The sequence below is a fragment of the Vombatus ursinus genome, unplaced genomic scaffold, assembly GCF_900497805.2.
Source record: "Vombatus ursinus unplaced genomic scaffold, bare-nosed wombat genome assembly UNPS02001287.1, whole genome shotgun sequence".
Taxonomy (NCBI): domain Eukaryota; kingdom Metazoa; phylum Chordata; class Mammalia; order Diprotodontia; family Vombatidae; genus Vombatus; species Vombatus ursinus.
Window position 1 is genome coordinate 19,548,805 of NW_020941065.1, and position 14,678 is coordinate 19,563,482.

General features: G+C 58.2%; 1 protein-coding gene across 6 annotated transcripts in view; it reads left to right on the top strand.

Annotated features, from left to right (window-relative positions):
• SMTN (smoothelin) overlaps positions 1–14,678 on the top strand; it is a 43,152-nt gene that overhangs the window by 6,999 nt on the left and 21,475 nt on the right. For all 6 annotated transcript variants that reach the window (XM_027863759.1, XM_027863730.1, XM_027863734.1 and 3 more), the window contains exons 3-6: positions 10,489–10,637; positions 11,352–11,448; positions 11,542–11,620; positions 11,700–11,779. In XM_027863759.1, coding sequence (XP_027719560.1) covers positions 10,489–10,637; positions 11,352–11,448; positions 11,542–11,620; positions 11,700–11,779 — 405 coding nt within the window. The remainder of the gene's footprint in view (positions 1–10,488; positions 10,638–11,351; positions 11,449–11,541; positions 11,621–11,699; positions 11,780–14,678) is intronic.

Below are 14,678 nucleotides of genomic sequence, written 5' to 3' on the forward strand. Positions count from 1 at the left end.
CTAGGAAGACAAGTTGGGGGGGCCTGGAAGGCCAGGTTGGGGGGGGCGGGGGGGGCAGGGGGGGGGGGGGGGGGGAGACAAGTTGGGGGGCTTGGAGGGCCAGGTTAGGGGGGCTAGGAAGACAAAGTGGGGTGGCCTGAAGGGCCAGGAACTACTGGGCTTCCTAGCCCCTCATGCTCTCAAGTGCTCCAGTGGGTCTAGGAAGGCAGCTGGGAGGGGCGTGGGAGGGGACTGTGCTCAGAGTCACCAGAGCGTCCTCGGGAGGGGAGAAGGGGCCGGTAGGCCGGGGGCAGCAGGCAGGAAGGGAGGGATGCCAGGACAGGACAAGAGGAAGGAAAACGGGAGAGGAGACAAGGCTGCTGACAGAGTGCAGGCCTTTGGCTAAGGTGAGGGCGGGATAGGGATGGGAGCCATGGAGCACTGGGCTTTAGTGGCCTCTTAGTATGTACACTTCCTGTAGGGAAGAGAGACCAGCCTGGTCACTTGGAGCGTGAGTGGTCCAAGCCTTAAATGCCAGCATCAGCCCTGCTCCCGGCCCCCTCAGGCCCTCATGCAGCACCACTTTGTGCTTCTGCGTCCAGGGCGGTGTGTTGGAGGGGGACGAGCATTTGGGTTTGGGGGCTCCGGGCTTGGCTCTGCTGCTGTCCCATGTGGGCCTCCAGCCCTCTTCCTTCCTCCCCTTTCTCCCCTCCCCCCCATTCTTCTCTTCTTTTCCTTCATCTTCCTTATTGCCCTCTGTCCCCAGAGGGTCGGACTCCAGGCCTGCTCTGAACGCTGCTCAGACATCTGGCCTTTCCCAATTCTTCCTCCCCTGTTTTGGGGTGTCTCCAAGCACCCTGATTTCTATTGTCCATCTCCCCCATTAGAATTGTATCTTTAGGTTTACAGTAGGTATACTTTAGGTATACAGTAGGGGCTTAAATAATGCCTGCTGATTGAAGTCTTCCTCTGGCTCCTCAGAATTCCTGAGTGGGGCAGGGCAGTCTGGTCATCACCTTAGACAGCTGAGGAGAGGCAGGGCCCTAGGGGCCATTCAGCTCCTAGCTGGGGCCTGGGTTTAGGCTAGATGTAGGCAAGGTCCTGCCCTCCTGGGGCTGCCAGTCTAGGAGGACAATGAGACACGATTGTGGATGATAGTAATGCCGCCATGACCTGGTAAGCGCTCTAGAATGTGGCAAAGGGCTGCATGAGGTCTGATGGGGAAAGAGGGGACCCACCCGGGGGTGGTCAGGGAGGGCTCCTTCTAAGAATTGGCATCAGAGGGGGTCAGTGGTTGGCACATGAGGAGGGGAGCAAAGTATCGGAGGTGAGAGAGTTGGTGGAAAGAAGGAGTCCCCATCCTTGCAAGGATGGGGACTCCTTCTTTCCACCAATTCCTCCCAGGATCTCCCAGGCTAGGAGGGTCTCTCCCAGAGGGGGTCTCCAGAGTGAGCCTTGGGTGGGTATGGAAAGCGACATCCAAGGCCATAGTAGCAGATCCTCTCCTTTCACAGGTGGGGAAACTCAACCCCAGAGCAGCAGGGCCAGGCTGGGACCCAGGCCGTGGAAAGAGGGCCGCCGCCAGTGTGACCTTGGATAAGCCCATGCACTTCTGTGGGTCTCAGTTTCCCCCTCTAGGGAGGAGTCCCCTTCAGCTGGAGATATAGGATCCTAGGACACTCAGCCAGGGCTCTCTCTTATTCCATTCTCCATGGCCAGCCAACCTTGTGAGCTAGAGCCCGGCATGTCTGGTTTGAATTATGAGCTGGAGGGAGGGAGGGAAGGAAGGATGGAGGGATGAATGGATGGATGGATGGACAGATGGACGGATGGACAGACCAAGAGAGAGAGAGAGGGAGGGGCAGAGGGGACTCCCCCTTCCCTCCTCCTTCCTCTCCCCTTTCCCTCCTCCTTTCCTTCCTCCTTTTCCCCCTCCCCTCTTCTCCTCTCTTCCCCTCCATTCTTCTCTTTTCCTTTCTCCTTATTTCCCTGCCCATCCCTTCTCTCCCTCCTCCCCCTCTTTCCTGGGGGGAAGGGGAGCAGAGGACGGACCTCTCGTTTGGCCCCCGGCACTCCCAGGGCATGTGGGGGCAGTTGCTGGGGGAGGGGAGGGTGTCCCAGGCCCCTCGCTTTCCTGCCTTGGCACAGGGATCCGAGTTCCCCCGGCTGCTTCTTGGCTTTCAGTCCCAACCAGGGGCTCTGGGAGAAGACAAGTCCATATAAGGGAAAACCCTGCTCCCGGGCCACGGCTCGATCACAGGGGCTCCTGTTCCCACCTCCCAGCCCTGTGGCCCCTCAGCCTCCTCTGCCTCCCCAGCTTTCCCAGGCTTCCCCAGGGCTCTCCCCCCACCCCCACCTTCCCTGCCTGCCCCACACTCCCTCCATCCTGGGAGGTTTGGGCTCTCTCAGCCCCCTTCCTGTTTCCTTCCCACACATTCCTGAGGGCTGGGCTGGGGGCAGCACGTGGCAACAGCTGGGCCTGGGAGGGGCTGGGGATCCCAGCTGGGACTGGGGCTAGGCTTGTGTCTGGCAGGGGGACGGGAGTGGAAAGAGTGAGCAGCCAGAACAGAGACCCTGAGAACCCGCTACAGCCCCCCCCCCACTCCTGGGCCCAGCCTTGACCATCTGCAATGTCCACTGTCCAAATCACTCCCTCCCACACTCTGGAGCCCCAGTCCCTGCAGCCTCGCCTCCCCCCCAATCTGGAGTTATAGTTGTCCATAGCCCTTGGCCACCCTAGCACCCCCTGGCTAGCCAAACCATTCCCTTCCACCTGGACCTCCTCCTTGCCCACCCCCCCGCTTGGGCCATCCCAGCCCCGACCTGACATGGCTGCCCGCTTGCCCAAACCTTGGTCCTCTGAGCCTCCCCCGCCTCCAGCCTTAATCTGCCACTCCAGCCCCAGAGCCTGGGATTCTGGGCTCCCTTTTCCCAACCTCAGCCATCCTAGCCCAGCCAGTGAGTAATGTAACAGCTTGAGGTGCACGAAGCCACGCCCCGGCTGCCTGGGCTCCCTGGCTTAGGGGTGGGGCCCAGCTGCCCACGGGCACCATTGGCTGATTCAAACAAGCCAGCTGCTGCCCACAGGCACTCCCTGCCTGGGGAGAGGGGAGGGGTGAGATGTGTAGGAGCAACAAAGCCAGAGGCTGACAGCCTGACAGTACCTCAGCTCTCAGAAACTCCAGGAGCCTGAGAACAGGGGATGTCAGAGAGGGGAGGGGCCTGAGAACAGGGGATGTCAGAGAGGAGAGGGGCCCAAGAACAGGGAAGGTCAGAGCGGGCCCTAGAACAGGGGATGTCAGAGAGGGGAGGGGCCCGAGAACAGGGAAGGTCAGAGAGGAGAGGGGCCCAAGAACAGGGAAGGTCAGAGAGGAGAGGGGCCCGAGAACAGGGAAGGTCAGAGCTGGGAGGGGCCCGAGAACAGGGAAGGTCAGAGCTGGGAGGGGCCTGAGAACAGGGGATGTCAGAGAGGGGAAGGGCCTGAGAACAGGGAAGGTCAGAGCGGGCCCTAGAACAGGGGATGTCAGAGAGGGGAGGGGCCCGAGAACAGGGAAGGTCAGAGCTGGGAGGGGCCCGAGAACAGGGAAGGTCAGAGCTGGGAGGGGCCTGAGAACAGGGGATGTCAGAGAGGGGAGGGGCCTGAGAACAGGGAAGGTCAGAGCGGGCCCTAGAACAGGGGATGTCAGAGAGGGGAGGGGCCTGAGAACAGGGGATGTCAGAGAGGGGAGGAGCCTGAGGACAGGGGATGTCAGAGAGGGGAGGGGCCTGAGGACAGGGGACGTCAGAGAGGAGAGGGGCCTGAGAACAGGGGGTGTCAGAGAGTGGAGGGACCTTAGAACTGGGGATGTCAGCCCTGGGAGGGGCCTGAGGACTGGGGATGTCTGAGGTTGGAGGAACAGTAGAATGTCAGAGCTGAAAGGAACACGCTCCTTCATTTCCCTGGCTCCCCCATGCCTTTTGAAGGCCCTCAAGTTGAGGCATTAGGAGCAAAGCTGTCCTTGAGAGAGGTCAGGGTTAATGACCCTATGGCCCCCTCCCTCGTGAACCATGAAGGGAGGACCCCTCAAGCTGCACTCTGGCCTGGATCTCAGGACCTCGGTCCGCATTCAGCCTTCATCACCTCATGCCTATTCTTGCCTTGGGGAAGCTCCTCCCAGAGCCTCTGATCATCTGAGCCCTGGTTTGTGAAACAAGGGGGCTCCACCGCCAGGCTGTGTGGAGCACTTCCATTCAGTGAGCGCTAATTAAGCCCTGACTGTATACCAAGGCACCGAGGATACAGAGGCCAAACCAGACAGTGCCCCTGGGTGCCAAGACTGTCCTCAAGGAGTTTACGTTCTATCAAAAGGAAACAGTACAGTGGGAACAGCAGTATCCAGGCTCAGAGTCAGGACACCTGGGTTCCAATCCTAGCTCGGCCATAAATTTGCTTTGTGACCTTGGACGAGCCACCTCTGGGCCTTAGTCTCCGCCTCTGTAAAAATGAAAGGCCTGCCCTTCTAGCTCTTTACTATGACCCTGGGAGAACTGGGTTAGATTCTGGCCTCTGACACTTAAGTACCTGTGTTCCCTGGGCCCGGGTCTTCCCCTCCCCAGGCCTCAGTTTTCTCCTCTGTAAAATGGGATATCTGTCAGCCGCACTTGGATGACAGGTCCCAGGGGCGTTGGGAGGATCAATAAGAATGTGATTGAGGCCTCTTGGGAGCTGTTACTCTCTCTTCTCCCCCACCCCACCTCCCCAGCTCAGAAGGCTTTTTCTTCCCAGTGTCTGACAGTGGCTTGTTCTAGCTGGCTGGAAGAGTGAAGCTGGCCTGGGAGGCTGCCCCTCCCCTCCCACCGCTGCAGCTGACAATAACCCTTTGTACTTTCCTGTTGACTCATTAACCATCTCCCTGCTACGAGGAGGAGAGTGACCTACCAGGCTACTGGACCAACCAGTGGCAGGGCCCCCAGAGCCTCTAGGTCCCTCCTAGGATTTAGAACTAGGCAGGGGCTTAGAGACTCTCCAACCCACCTCCTCACCCCCTACCCTGCCATTTTCCTGGTTAGTAGGCTTTCCCTGCCAGGTTTTGATGTTTGAAATAGAATTCCCCCCTGCTCCCACTCCAGTAGAACATAAACTCCCTGAGGGCAGGGACTGGTTTTTCCTTTGTTTGGTGGTCCTGGTGGTGCCTGGTATAGAGTAAGCACAGCAGTGATGCTTCTGGGTTTGGATGAGATCTGTGTCTGAAGCCAGCAGGACCTCAGAGGAACCCTGTCCAACCTGTGCTGGAGTGTGAGTCCTCAGGGCAGCAGGCCTAACATTCCGGCTCTGCCTCCTGTTCTGACCATGACCGTTAATGTCTAACCAGGGATGCCTGAGCTCAATCAGAGCGTGGACCCTGAGGAGGAGGGGACATTAGACTGACCCACTGGCCCCCAACTCCTTCCCTTCCTGTTCACTCAGGCTGGGCCTGGGAGAGGGGCCCGGGAGGGTTCTTAGAACATGGAACAGCATCTGCCAGAGCTGGGAGGGACTTTAGAACATAGAATGGCCTCTCAGAGCTGGGAGGGAATTTAGAACGGCCTGTCAGAGCTAGAAGCCTTAGAACACAGAATGTCAGAACTGGGGCAATTCTGAAAACCTAGAACAGAGGCTGTCAGAGGTAGGGATGGGGGGGGAGGAGAAGACCCTAGAGGTGATGTAGGCCAGGGTCTGTGAAGGTAATTTGGCTTTTTGAATTTTGATCCCCTTTTCAATGTAAGTGGTTTCCTTTATAATCCACGGTCTTTCATTTTATCACACAAGAAGGGAGAAGAGCTTCGGGCCTGGGTGGACCCCTGGAGGCCAAGACCAGCCCGTGTCCAGTAGTTCCCAGGCCTGGTCTCCTATGGAGGGTTTGGCCCGGGGGAACCTTAGCTTCCAGCTCCCTCTTTCATCTTACAGATGAGGAAAGCCCAGGGGAAGGGATCTGCTGGAGGTCACACAGTGAGTGGGCAGGTCTCCTGACATCTCACTGCCCCCAAAGCTCTCCCTTCCCATCCTCAGCAGGATGGGAAGGGCGGGGACCTTTGGGGGAGCTGAAGGAGATTGGGCTGGCCTCCTTCACCCCACCCCTCACCTCCAAAGGAAGCTCACAACCTCCCAGGAGCAGGGCACCCCCACTCCTCCTTGGGCCAGGCCAGAGCTGGCAAGGCCCCTTGGGTTCAGTGGGGAGAGCACCCTGGGGGAGTTTTCCAGGTAAGATTACTTGGAGCCGGGGGTGGGTAGAATAGGAATCCCAGCTTTCTCAGCAGGGGTGACCCAAGCTGTCTGCAAGCCTGGAGGTTGGCCCTGTGAATGGCTCAGGCTCCCCTCCCCAGGCCTGGGCCTCAGCACCAGCCTGGGCTTCCCCTGGATGGGAGCTGCGAGGGGCCGCAGAGAGTAGAGGGCAGGCAGGACCACTGGCCGGCGTGGAGGCCAGCCCCTTTATTTCACAGATGAGGAAACTGAGGCCCAGAGAGGGTCAGGACTAAATTCTAAGGAGCTTAGGGGATGGTAGAGCTGGGAGGGCCTTGGAACAGGGGATGGCAGAGCTGGAAAAGACCTTAGAACGGGGGATGGCAGAGCTGGGAGGGGCCTTAGAATAAGGGATGGCAGAGCTGGGAGGGCCTTGGAACAGGGAACATCAAGGCTGAGATGAGACAGGGCTCAGAGCACAGCAGCTTTGGGCTAATAATACAACAATAATACTTTCAGCAATTCCTATCGCTCTCTAAAGTTCCTATCCTTCCGGCCTCATGGGTACAACAGGCACTAGTATACTTATTTTACAGATGAGGATACAGATGCTCAGAGGGGAAGTGACTTTTCCATGTTCACACATCTAGTCTTACCCCATAAATTTACAGGAGAGGAAACTGAGGTCCTGAGGAGGGACTTGGGCCTCGACCTGGGTCTCCCGCCTCCCAAGCCAGGGCTTTTTCCACTGCTGCCACTGGAGTGTGGAGGAAATAGCCCTGGCCTGGGAGTCCTTCCTGTTGGACACCCCTCCCCACCCCCCAGGAAGCCGGGGGATGGCCCAACCTGCCAGCACTGCTGCTCCCAGGGGTGACTGAGTTCCCATGGTCACTCTCTGAGCTCCTTGGAAGGAAGCCCGAGGAGCAGAGAACGGGGTGTGCTGTCCTCAGAGCATGGGGGACCTGCTTGCTTTCCCAGCCTGCTGGAGACCCTCAGAGCCCCTTCCCCCCCAGCCTGGGCCTGCCAAGTGAGGAGGGGGCAGCTACTTCTTCCGGGCTGCCCCCATCCTGGGCCCCCCCCCGAGGCTGCCCCCCTCCTAGGGCTCCCCCCTCCCAGGCTGCCCCCCTCCCCCTCACCCCCTCTCCTGGGGCTTCCCCCCTTCCTCCCTGGGGGAGCGGCTGCTGCTTCCTCTGCCGGATGGAGATAGTCCTCGGCCCCTGGCCGGCCTTCCGCCCTGAGCCCCCCCAAGCCTCCTGCCTTCCTCCCTCCCAGCTGCCCCTCCCCTTCTCCTTTCCCTCTGACCCTAGCCCACTGTCTCCTCCTCCCCTTTTCTTCTCCCTTCCCTTCTCCTCTGTGCTCCCCCCCACCCCCTTCCCCTCCTGGCCAGCCCCTCCCCAGCAGGTACCGCTGGCTCCCCTCTCCTTTCCCCAGAGTGTGGATACCACTTGGGGCGCGGGGAGATCCAGAGGAGGCTCTCACCACTGCGTTTCGCCATTTGTTTCCTAGAATTGGGGGGTCCTGGGGGTTTAGTTTCCCCTTATTTCTAGAGCCCCCAACCCTTCCAGGTTTTGGTGTGGTAGAAAAAAGCCTGGTGGGGTGGGTAGGGGGCCAGTGGCCCAGCTCTGCCATCCCCTGTTCTTTTTTTTTTTTTTTTTTGGCTAGGCAGTGGGGTTAAGTGACTTGCCCAGGGTCACACAGGTAGCAAGTGTTATGTGTCTGAGGCCGGATTTGAACTCAGGTCCTCCTGACTTCAGGGCCGGTGCTCTATCCACTGCGCCACCTGGCTGCCCCCATCCCCTGTTCTAAGCACCTTCCCAGCTCTGCCATCCTCTGTTCTAAGGCCCCTCCCAGCTCTGCCATCTTCTGTTCCAAGGCCCTTTCAGCTCTCCCATCCACTGTTCTAAGGGCCCTCTTAGCTCTGCCTTCCCCTGTTCTAAGGCCCTCCCCAACCCTGTGAGCTGGCTGCAGGGAAAGGCCTGCTTGTCTGCATTGGGCCCTGCCCTGCTGGCTGGGGCCTGGTTGGGGTGGGGGAGTGTGGTTAACAGGAATCTTTTCCCCTCAGACTTCTGCCCTCCCCCAGCTGCTGGGGCTTATAAGAAGGGGAACAGAGAAGCCTGTCTCCTTCCCCCCACCCCAAGTCTGGAAATGGGTGGGGGGTGAGGGAGCAGATGGGAACAGAGTTTAATTCCAGATTCTGGAGGGGAAAGGAGGAAGGTCAGATGAGGACAAAGATGGGCTCCAGCCACAGACCCTGGGGCCCAGCTCCCTCCCTCCCTCCCTCCCACTAAGTCCTGAGATCCCAGGGGCCCTGAGTGCCCATCCCAATGTTCCAGAGTGAGGCCCAGAGGCTATGACTTGCCCAAGGTCACACAGATTGTAAGGGGCAGGGCCAGGACCAGAAACCAGGTCACCTGACTCCTGAGTCCAGACTTCTTTCCAGGGAAGGGAGTGGGTATCATTGGTGTGGGGAGCACACTGGATGGAGTCAGGAAGACCTGTCTGACCTCAGTCACTGACCCTGGGCAAGTCACTTAGCCTTCTTCCTCAGTTTCCTCATCTGTAAAATGGGGGTGATCATTGCACCTCCTTCCCGGGGCAGTTTGGAGGATTACAAACCTGAAACATCTGTATAAATGGCAGCTGCAGTCACCATCCTCCTCCTCTTCCTCCTCCCTTTCCCCTCCCCCACTCTAATGAGAGGCTAGAGGGCTGGAGGCCAGAGACCTAGGTTCAAGTCCCTCTTCTGACCCTTGACCCTTACCAGCCGTGTGGTATGCACCCCCCAGGCAGCAGCAAGGCCTGAGTTAGGGCCCCCTGCAGCCTTCCTCACACCCCGATGCAGTCACCAACAGGTCCCTCCCTGAGGGGGCAGTAGACCCTCCCACCTCGGTTTCCCTCCAGTGTCCCACACTGTGGCCAGAGCTGAATTTGGACTTTGAATCCCTACTGCCCTTGACTCTCGGTGGGGTCTTATCCAAGTTACTTCCCCTTGCTAGACCTCAGTTTCCCCATCTGTAAAATTTAGATCATCATCTCCGTCCCTCTCAACCTCTAAAAATGTTTCTCAGGCAATGAAATGCAGTAATGGAGACTGGAAGACCTGAGTTCAAACTTGGCCTCAGACACTTACTAGCTATGTGACCCTGGGCAAGTCACTTAACTGCTCGCCTCAGTTTCTCTCCTCTGTAAAATAGGAGGGAGGGGGAGACTGATCTCAGAAGCCCCTTCCAACTCCTTAGCTACGCTCTTGTGAGGTCGCTGGACCCTGGGCTGGCTGCTTGCCTTCTTTGGCCTCAGTTTCCCTCAGGGGATTAGACTCAGTGGTCCATTAGCTCATACTCTGGAGGCCAGTCGGATCTTTTGGCTTTCTCTGTATGGCCTGGCATAGCATAATGGGCACTTAATAAATGCTGATTGACCCGGTCTCTGGAGTGCTGGGTAAGCTAACCACTAATGGCGGTCTGGGCTTGAGGAGGCTGCCGCCCCCAGACTGTCAGATGTCACCCCTTCCCCTCACTGCCCTCCATCCGATGGGGCCGAATCTTATTGATTCTCTCTCTTATGAGACCCCTCCTCAGCCCCTGTGGCCTGGGAGGTGTCTCCCAGTCTGCCTCTAGCCTGTCCCTTCTAAGCTATCCTCCATAGGGATTTTCCTAGAATGCCGGCCACTCCCCTGCTCTAGAAGCTTCTGTGGCTCCCAGCTGCTAGGATGAAATACAGAGTCCTTCCGCGGGCATCTAAACCCTTCCCAGCCTGACTCTAGAGCCTGCCCAGGCTGTCCTCCCAGGACCTTTCACCAGCCTGCACAAAGCAGCTGGTATCTGGCTCTGTGAGAAACCTGGTCCTGGGACCCCCAAGTTACTCACCACATCTCCCCTTGTCTCAGGGGTCAAGTGCTGGGGATGCTGAGGTCAGAGAAGCAGGCTTGTAGCGGTGTGCCTGGTAGCAAGCGCTGACCCCAAGGCTCAGCTGTCCCACTACTCACTGGGTAACCGGGGTGGGTCACTGAGCTTTGCTGGGTCTCAGTTTCTGCATCTTTAAAATGGGAATCATTTGCCTAGATGGCCTCTAAGCAGCCTTCTAGCTGTGGACCTGTAGTGTGACGGCTCCCTCTGACATTCTGGGACCCAGGCATGTGGCTCCAGGGCCAGCCCCTGGCACGTGAGTGCGTGGGGCCAGACAGGCTGCCCATTGTGTGCCAGGGTCAAGGGAGCCCCAGAGCCCCTGGCGTGGGTGGCACCCGCAGAGCTCCTCCCTTCCTGGGAAATGCCACCCCAGCCCACTCCAGGACTCCGTTTGTCTGTCCCCAGCTTGAAGTCACACTGGACCTGGCCGAACGGCGCCGCATCCGCTCGGCCATCCGTGAGTTACAGCGGCAGGAGCTCGAGCGGGACGAGGGGGCCTTGGCATCCAAGCGCTTCCGGGCAGAGCGGCTGGAGAACAAGGAAAACTGGCTGCAGTGAGTACCCGGCCCTCGGCCCCTGCTCGGGCCTCAGCCTCCCCATCTGTAGAGTGGGGTTGTTCAGCAGTCAAAGGATCCAAGACCCTGAGCAGGAAGGAACCTTAGAGTGCCCCCACAGATGGAGAAACTGAGGCCCAGAGAGGTCACCTGACTCGCCTCGTGTCACTCAATGTCTGAGGCAGGACTTAAACCCAGGACTTTCTCCCTCTGAGGTCGATAACTCTCTCTGCCATATCGTGCTGCCCTCCACGAGCTGCCCAGTGATGGAATGACTCCCCAAAGTCACCTTCCCTCCCTCCCTCCCTTCCTTCCTTCCTTTTCTTCTTCCTTTTTTCCTTCCTTCTTTCCTTCCCTCCTTTCTTCCTTCCTCCCTCCCTCCCTACCTTCCTTCCCCCTTCTTTCCTTCCCTCCCTCCCTTCTTTCCTCTTCTCCTCCCTCCCTCCCTCCCTTCCTTCCTTCCTTCCTTCCTTCTTTCCTTCCTGTTCTTCTTCCCTTTTTCCTTCCTTCTTTCCTTCCCTTCCTCCCTTCTTTCCTCTTCTCCTCCCTCCCTCCCTCCCTTCCTTCCCGTCCCCCCCAATATAAACGTGGAGCTGGCCCCCCTGCCCCCACTGGGCTGTGAGCTCCCTGAGAGCAGTGTGTGGTCGGGGCTTTCTCTGTATGCTGGCACACAGTCAGTGCCTAATAATTGCTTCTTGCTTGTTGTGCGCACAGCTCCCAGCAGCGGGAGGAGGAGCAGCGGCAGGGGGCCCTGGCCCTGCTGTCGGGCAAGCTCGAGGCCATCAGCGACGTGGAGGAACTGACCGCCCTGGTGAGGGCCCAGGCCCGGGCCTGGGGGGGGGGGGGGGGGGGCGGGAGGGACCCGGCGGGACCCCCTTCATCCATCTGGCCCCCCTCGTTGCAGCTGCGGGCGGCCGCTGAGTACGAGGAGCGCAAGCTGATCCGAGCTGCCATCCGCCGAGTGCGTGCCCAGGAGATCGAGGGTACGGCCCCTTCCCGCCCCCTGCTTCCAGCCCTCCCGCCGCTGCCCCTATCCCTGACTGCTCCCTTCTCTCCTTGCAGCGGCCACCTTGGCAGGAAGGCTGTCCGGTGCCCACGAGGACAGCGAGGGGCGGGCGGCCAGGAGGCGGGCACGCCAGGAGGTGAGCAGGACCCATGAACCACAGTCCCCACGAACCTCAGTCCCCAGGAAGAGGCATTCCTGGGGCAAGGGGGGGCATCTGGGGGGACAGAAGGCTTCTTCCCAATCAGATCCCCCTGAGTCTTTCACTCCAAAGGCAGATGGGCCCGGCCCTGGAAGTAGTGAGTTCCCCATCACTGGAGTGAGTCAAGTTGACTCTAGATAACTGTTTGCTGGGCGTGTTTAAGAGGAGTCCTACTCAGATACAGAGAGGTTGAGAGGGCCCCAAGGCCCCGCCCGTTCTCTGATCATCTTTTCTCTGTATCTCAGCAGGGAAACCTTTTCTCACCCAAACACTTACGCAGGGCGTGCAGAAAGAGGGGGAGCTTGTCTGGCCCGCACGTTCACCTGTTGGGTGTCGCCGGGCTTTCCTTGCAAGCGGGGTCTACGGTCACTAGGGAGCAGAGGTTTCAGAGCTAAGCCTCCAGGGCAGGCCAGGCTCCAGGGGAGTGGGGAGGGAGACTGTCCCAGAAGCATGGGCCCACAGTTGCCAGGGTGGAGTTGGGCAGGTGTGGTCAGCCCCATGCACACCTGCCTTCTGTTTGCTCTCCCAGAGAGCGGGTGAAAGGTTATGGTGTATTATGGCGGAGGCGGCCGCTGCCTGCTGTGAGTGCTCAGTGGGTCCGGGGCCCAGGTTCCCTTTCTGCGCCTCAGTTTCTTCATTTGTAATTTGAGAGGGTCAGAAGAGATGACTTTCCAAGTTCCCCCAGCTCTGACATTTTTATAGTACAGAATATCAAAGCTAGAGGCCTTGAGTCAAACCTGACCAGTGTACGGTCCCCTGAAGGCCCCCCAGAGCAGCCCATCCTAGTTTGGCACAGCTGGAAGGCAGTACTGCCTACATGTGTGACCTTGGGCAGTTCACGGCGTGTCCTGGGCCTCAGTTTCCTCAAATGTAAAATGAGGCCACTGGCCTGGCCAAACCTTCAGCTCTTCTACCCCTTGGCTGCAGTCTCGTTACCTGCCGGGGCTCCCTCCACGTTCCCGAGCCTCAGTTTCCTCAACAGTCCAACAAGGGCTTTGGACTGGGGGCTCTCAGCATGCCAGCCGAGGAGCCTGGGACACTTCTTCCTGCTCTCGAGGCTAAGTTAGATTCATTTAGATTAAATTAAATTAAATCCACCCTCACTATCCCTCCCTTTGGGGCCAAGTAGGACTCCTGGAAGGCCCCCTACCCTGCATCTTTTAGTTAGCCTTTGTCCGGCACAGCCCAGAGGCTCTTCCAGCTGCGGCATTTTGTGTCCCAAGGGCCTGGGACCCTTGGTCGGGAGTCGGCAAGAAGGTGTGGAGGGAGCTGGTGTGGGCCAAGGGGATGGGATCCCCCGGAGAAAAGCCACAGGGAGGTGCCGTGCCAAGGGCCACCACTAGGGGCTGCTGTCCCACCAAGGTCCGGGACCCTTGGCTTCTGCTCCTGTCTGGGTGGAGGCCTGGGCTCACAGGTAGTGAGGCTGCCCCCTCCTGCCCCCAGCCCTGTCCCACCCCACCCTACCCCCATCAGCACAGATCTTTGGTCAGGGATGGGCTGGTTTCTTCCCCTGGCTCTGCCCCTAACTCGCTTCCTGAAAGCCTTTTATCTTGCCTCAGTTTCCCTATGTGTAAAATGAGGTTGGACTAGGTGATCTATACCTAAGGGTCCTTCCGTCTTCTCTCCCCATTCCCTGGTGTCTGGACCTCTCTGTGTGCCTGTGAGTGTGGAGTCCATGGGACTGAGTTTGAATCTAGCTTTGCTATGGGCTTCTTGACCCAGTCCTTTCCCCTCTCTGGGCCTCCACTTTGAAAGTTGAGGACCAGAGAGGACTTCAGAGGAGGAAACAGGCTTAGGAAGGCAAAGTGGTAGGCCCAGGGTCAGCTAGAGTAATGGGCATCTTGGACCCCAGAACCAGTGACCTTTCCTGTAAAATGGGCTTGGGGGAAGTTCAGATCTAAATCTGTGACCCTGTGTGTGTGCGTGTGTGTGCGTGTGTGTGCGTGTGTGTGCATGTGTATGCACATGCCCACCTCTATAGTCCGTGTTTCAGCCAGCCTTCTTGTCAGCATCCATGTATACGTGTATGTATACTATGCATGTGTGTTTGAGTGCTCATGTATTATACACGTGTGTGTGCGTGTGTGTATAGACGTGTGCATGTGTATGCACATGCCCACCTCTATAGTCCATGTTTCAGCCAGCCTTCTTGTCAGCATCCATGTATACGTGTATGTATACTATGCATGTGTGTTTGAGCACTCATGTATTATACGTGTTTGTGTGTGGACATGAGAGTAGCCCTGTGTGTCACTGGCAGGGTGAAGGGCAGCTGTGTTCCAGCCCTATCAGGACCAGCTACCTGGGCCCCGCCCTGGCTCTCCTTCACAGCTACTTTGCATGACCTAAGACATCTAGCACCGCCCTGTCCGCCCTGAGAATAGAGTTGGGTGCCCCAGGCTGAGGGTCTGGGTCTGCCTTCTGACTCTGTCTTGTCTCTGTCTGTCTCTCTCATTCTCTGTCTCTTTTTCTCTCTGTGTCTCTATCTCTTTCTCTGTCCTTTTCTGTGTTACCTCTGTCTATCTCTCTTTCTCTCTGTCCTTCTGTCTCTGTCTCTCTCTGTCTCCATCCCGTCTCTATCTGGCTCTCTCTGTTTCTGTCTCTATTCTGTCTTTCTCTGTCTGTGTCTCTTTCTGTCCTGTCTCTGTCTCTCTCCATCTGTCTCTGTCTTTCTTTCTATCTCTGTCTCTTTCTGTCCTGTCTCTCTGTCCTTGTCTCTCTCTGCCTCTCTCCTTCTGTCTCTGTCTGTTTTTGTCCTGTCTCTGTCTGTCTGTCTCTGTCTCTCTCTGTCTCTGTCTCTTTCTGTCCTGTCTCTGTCCCTCTCCTTCTCTCTCTG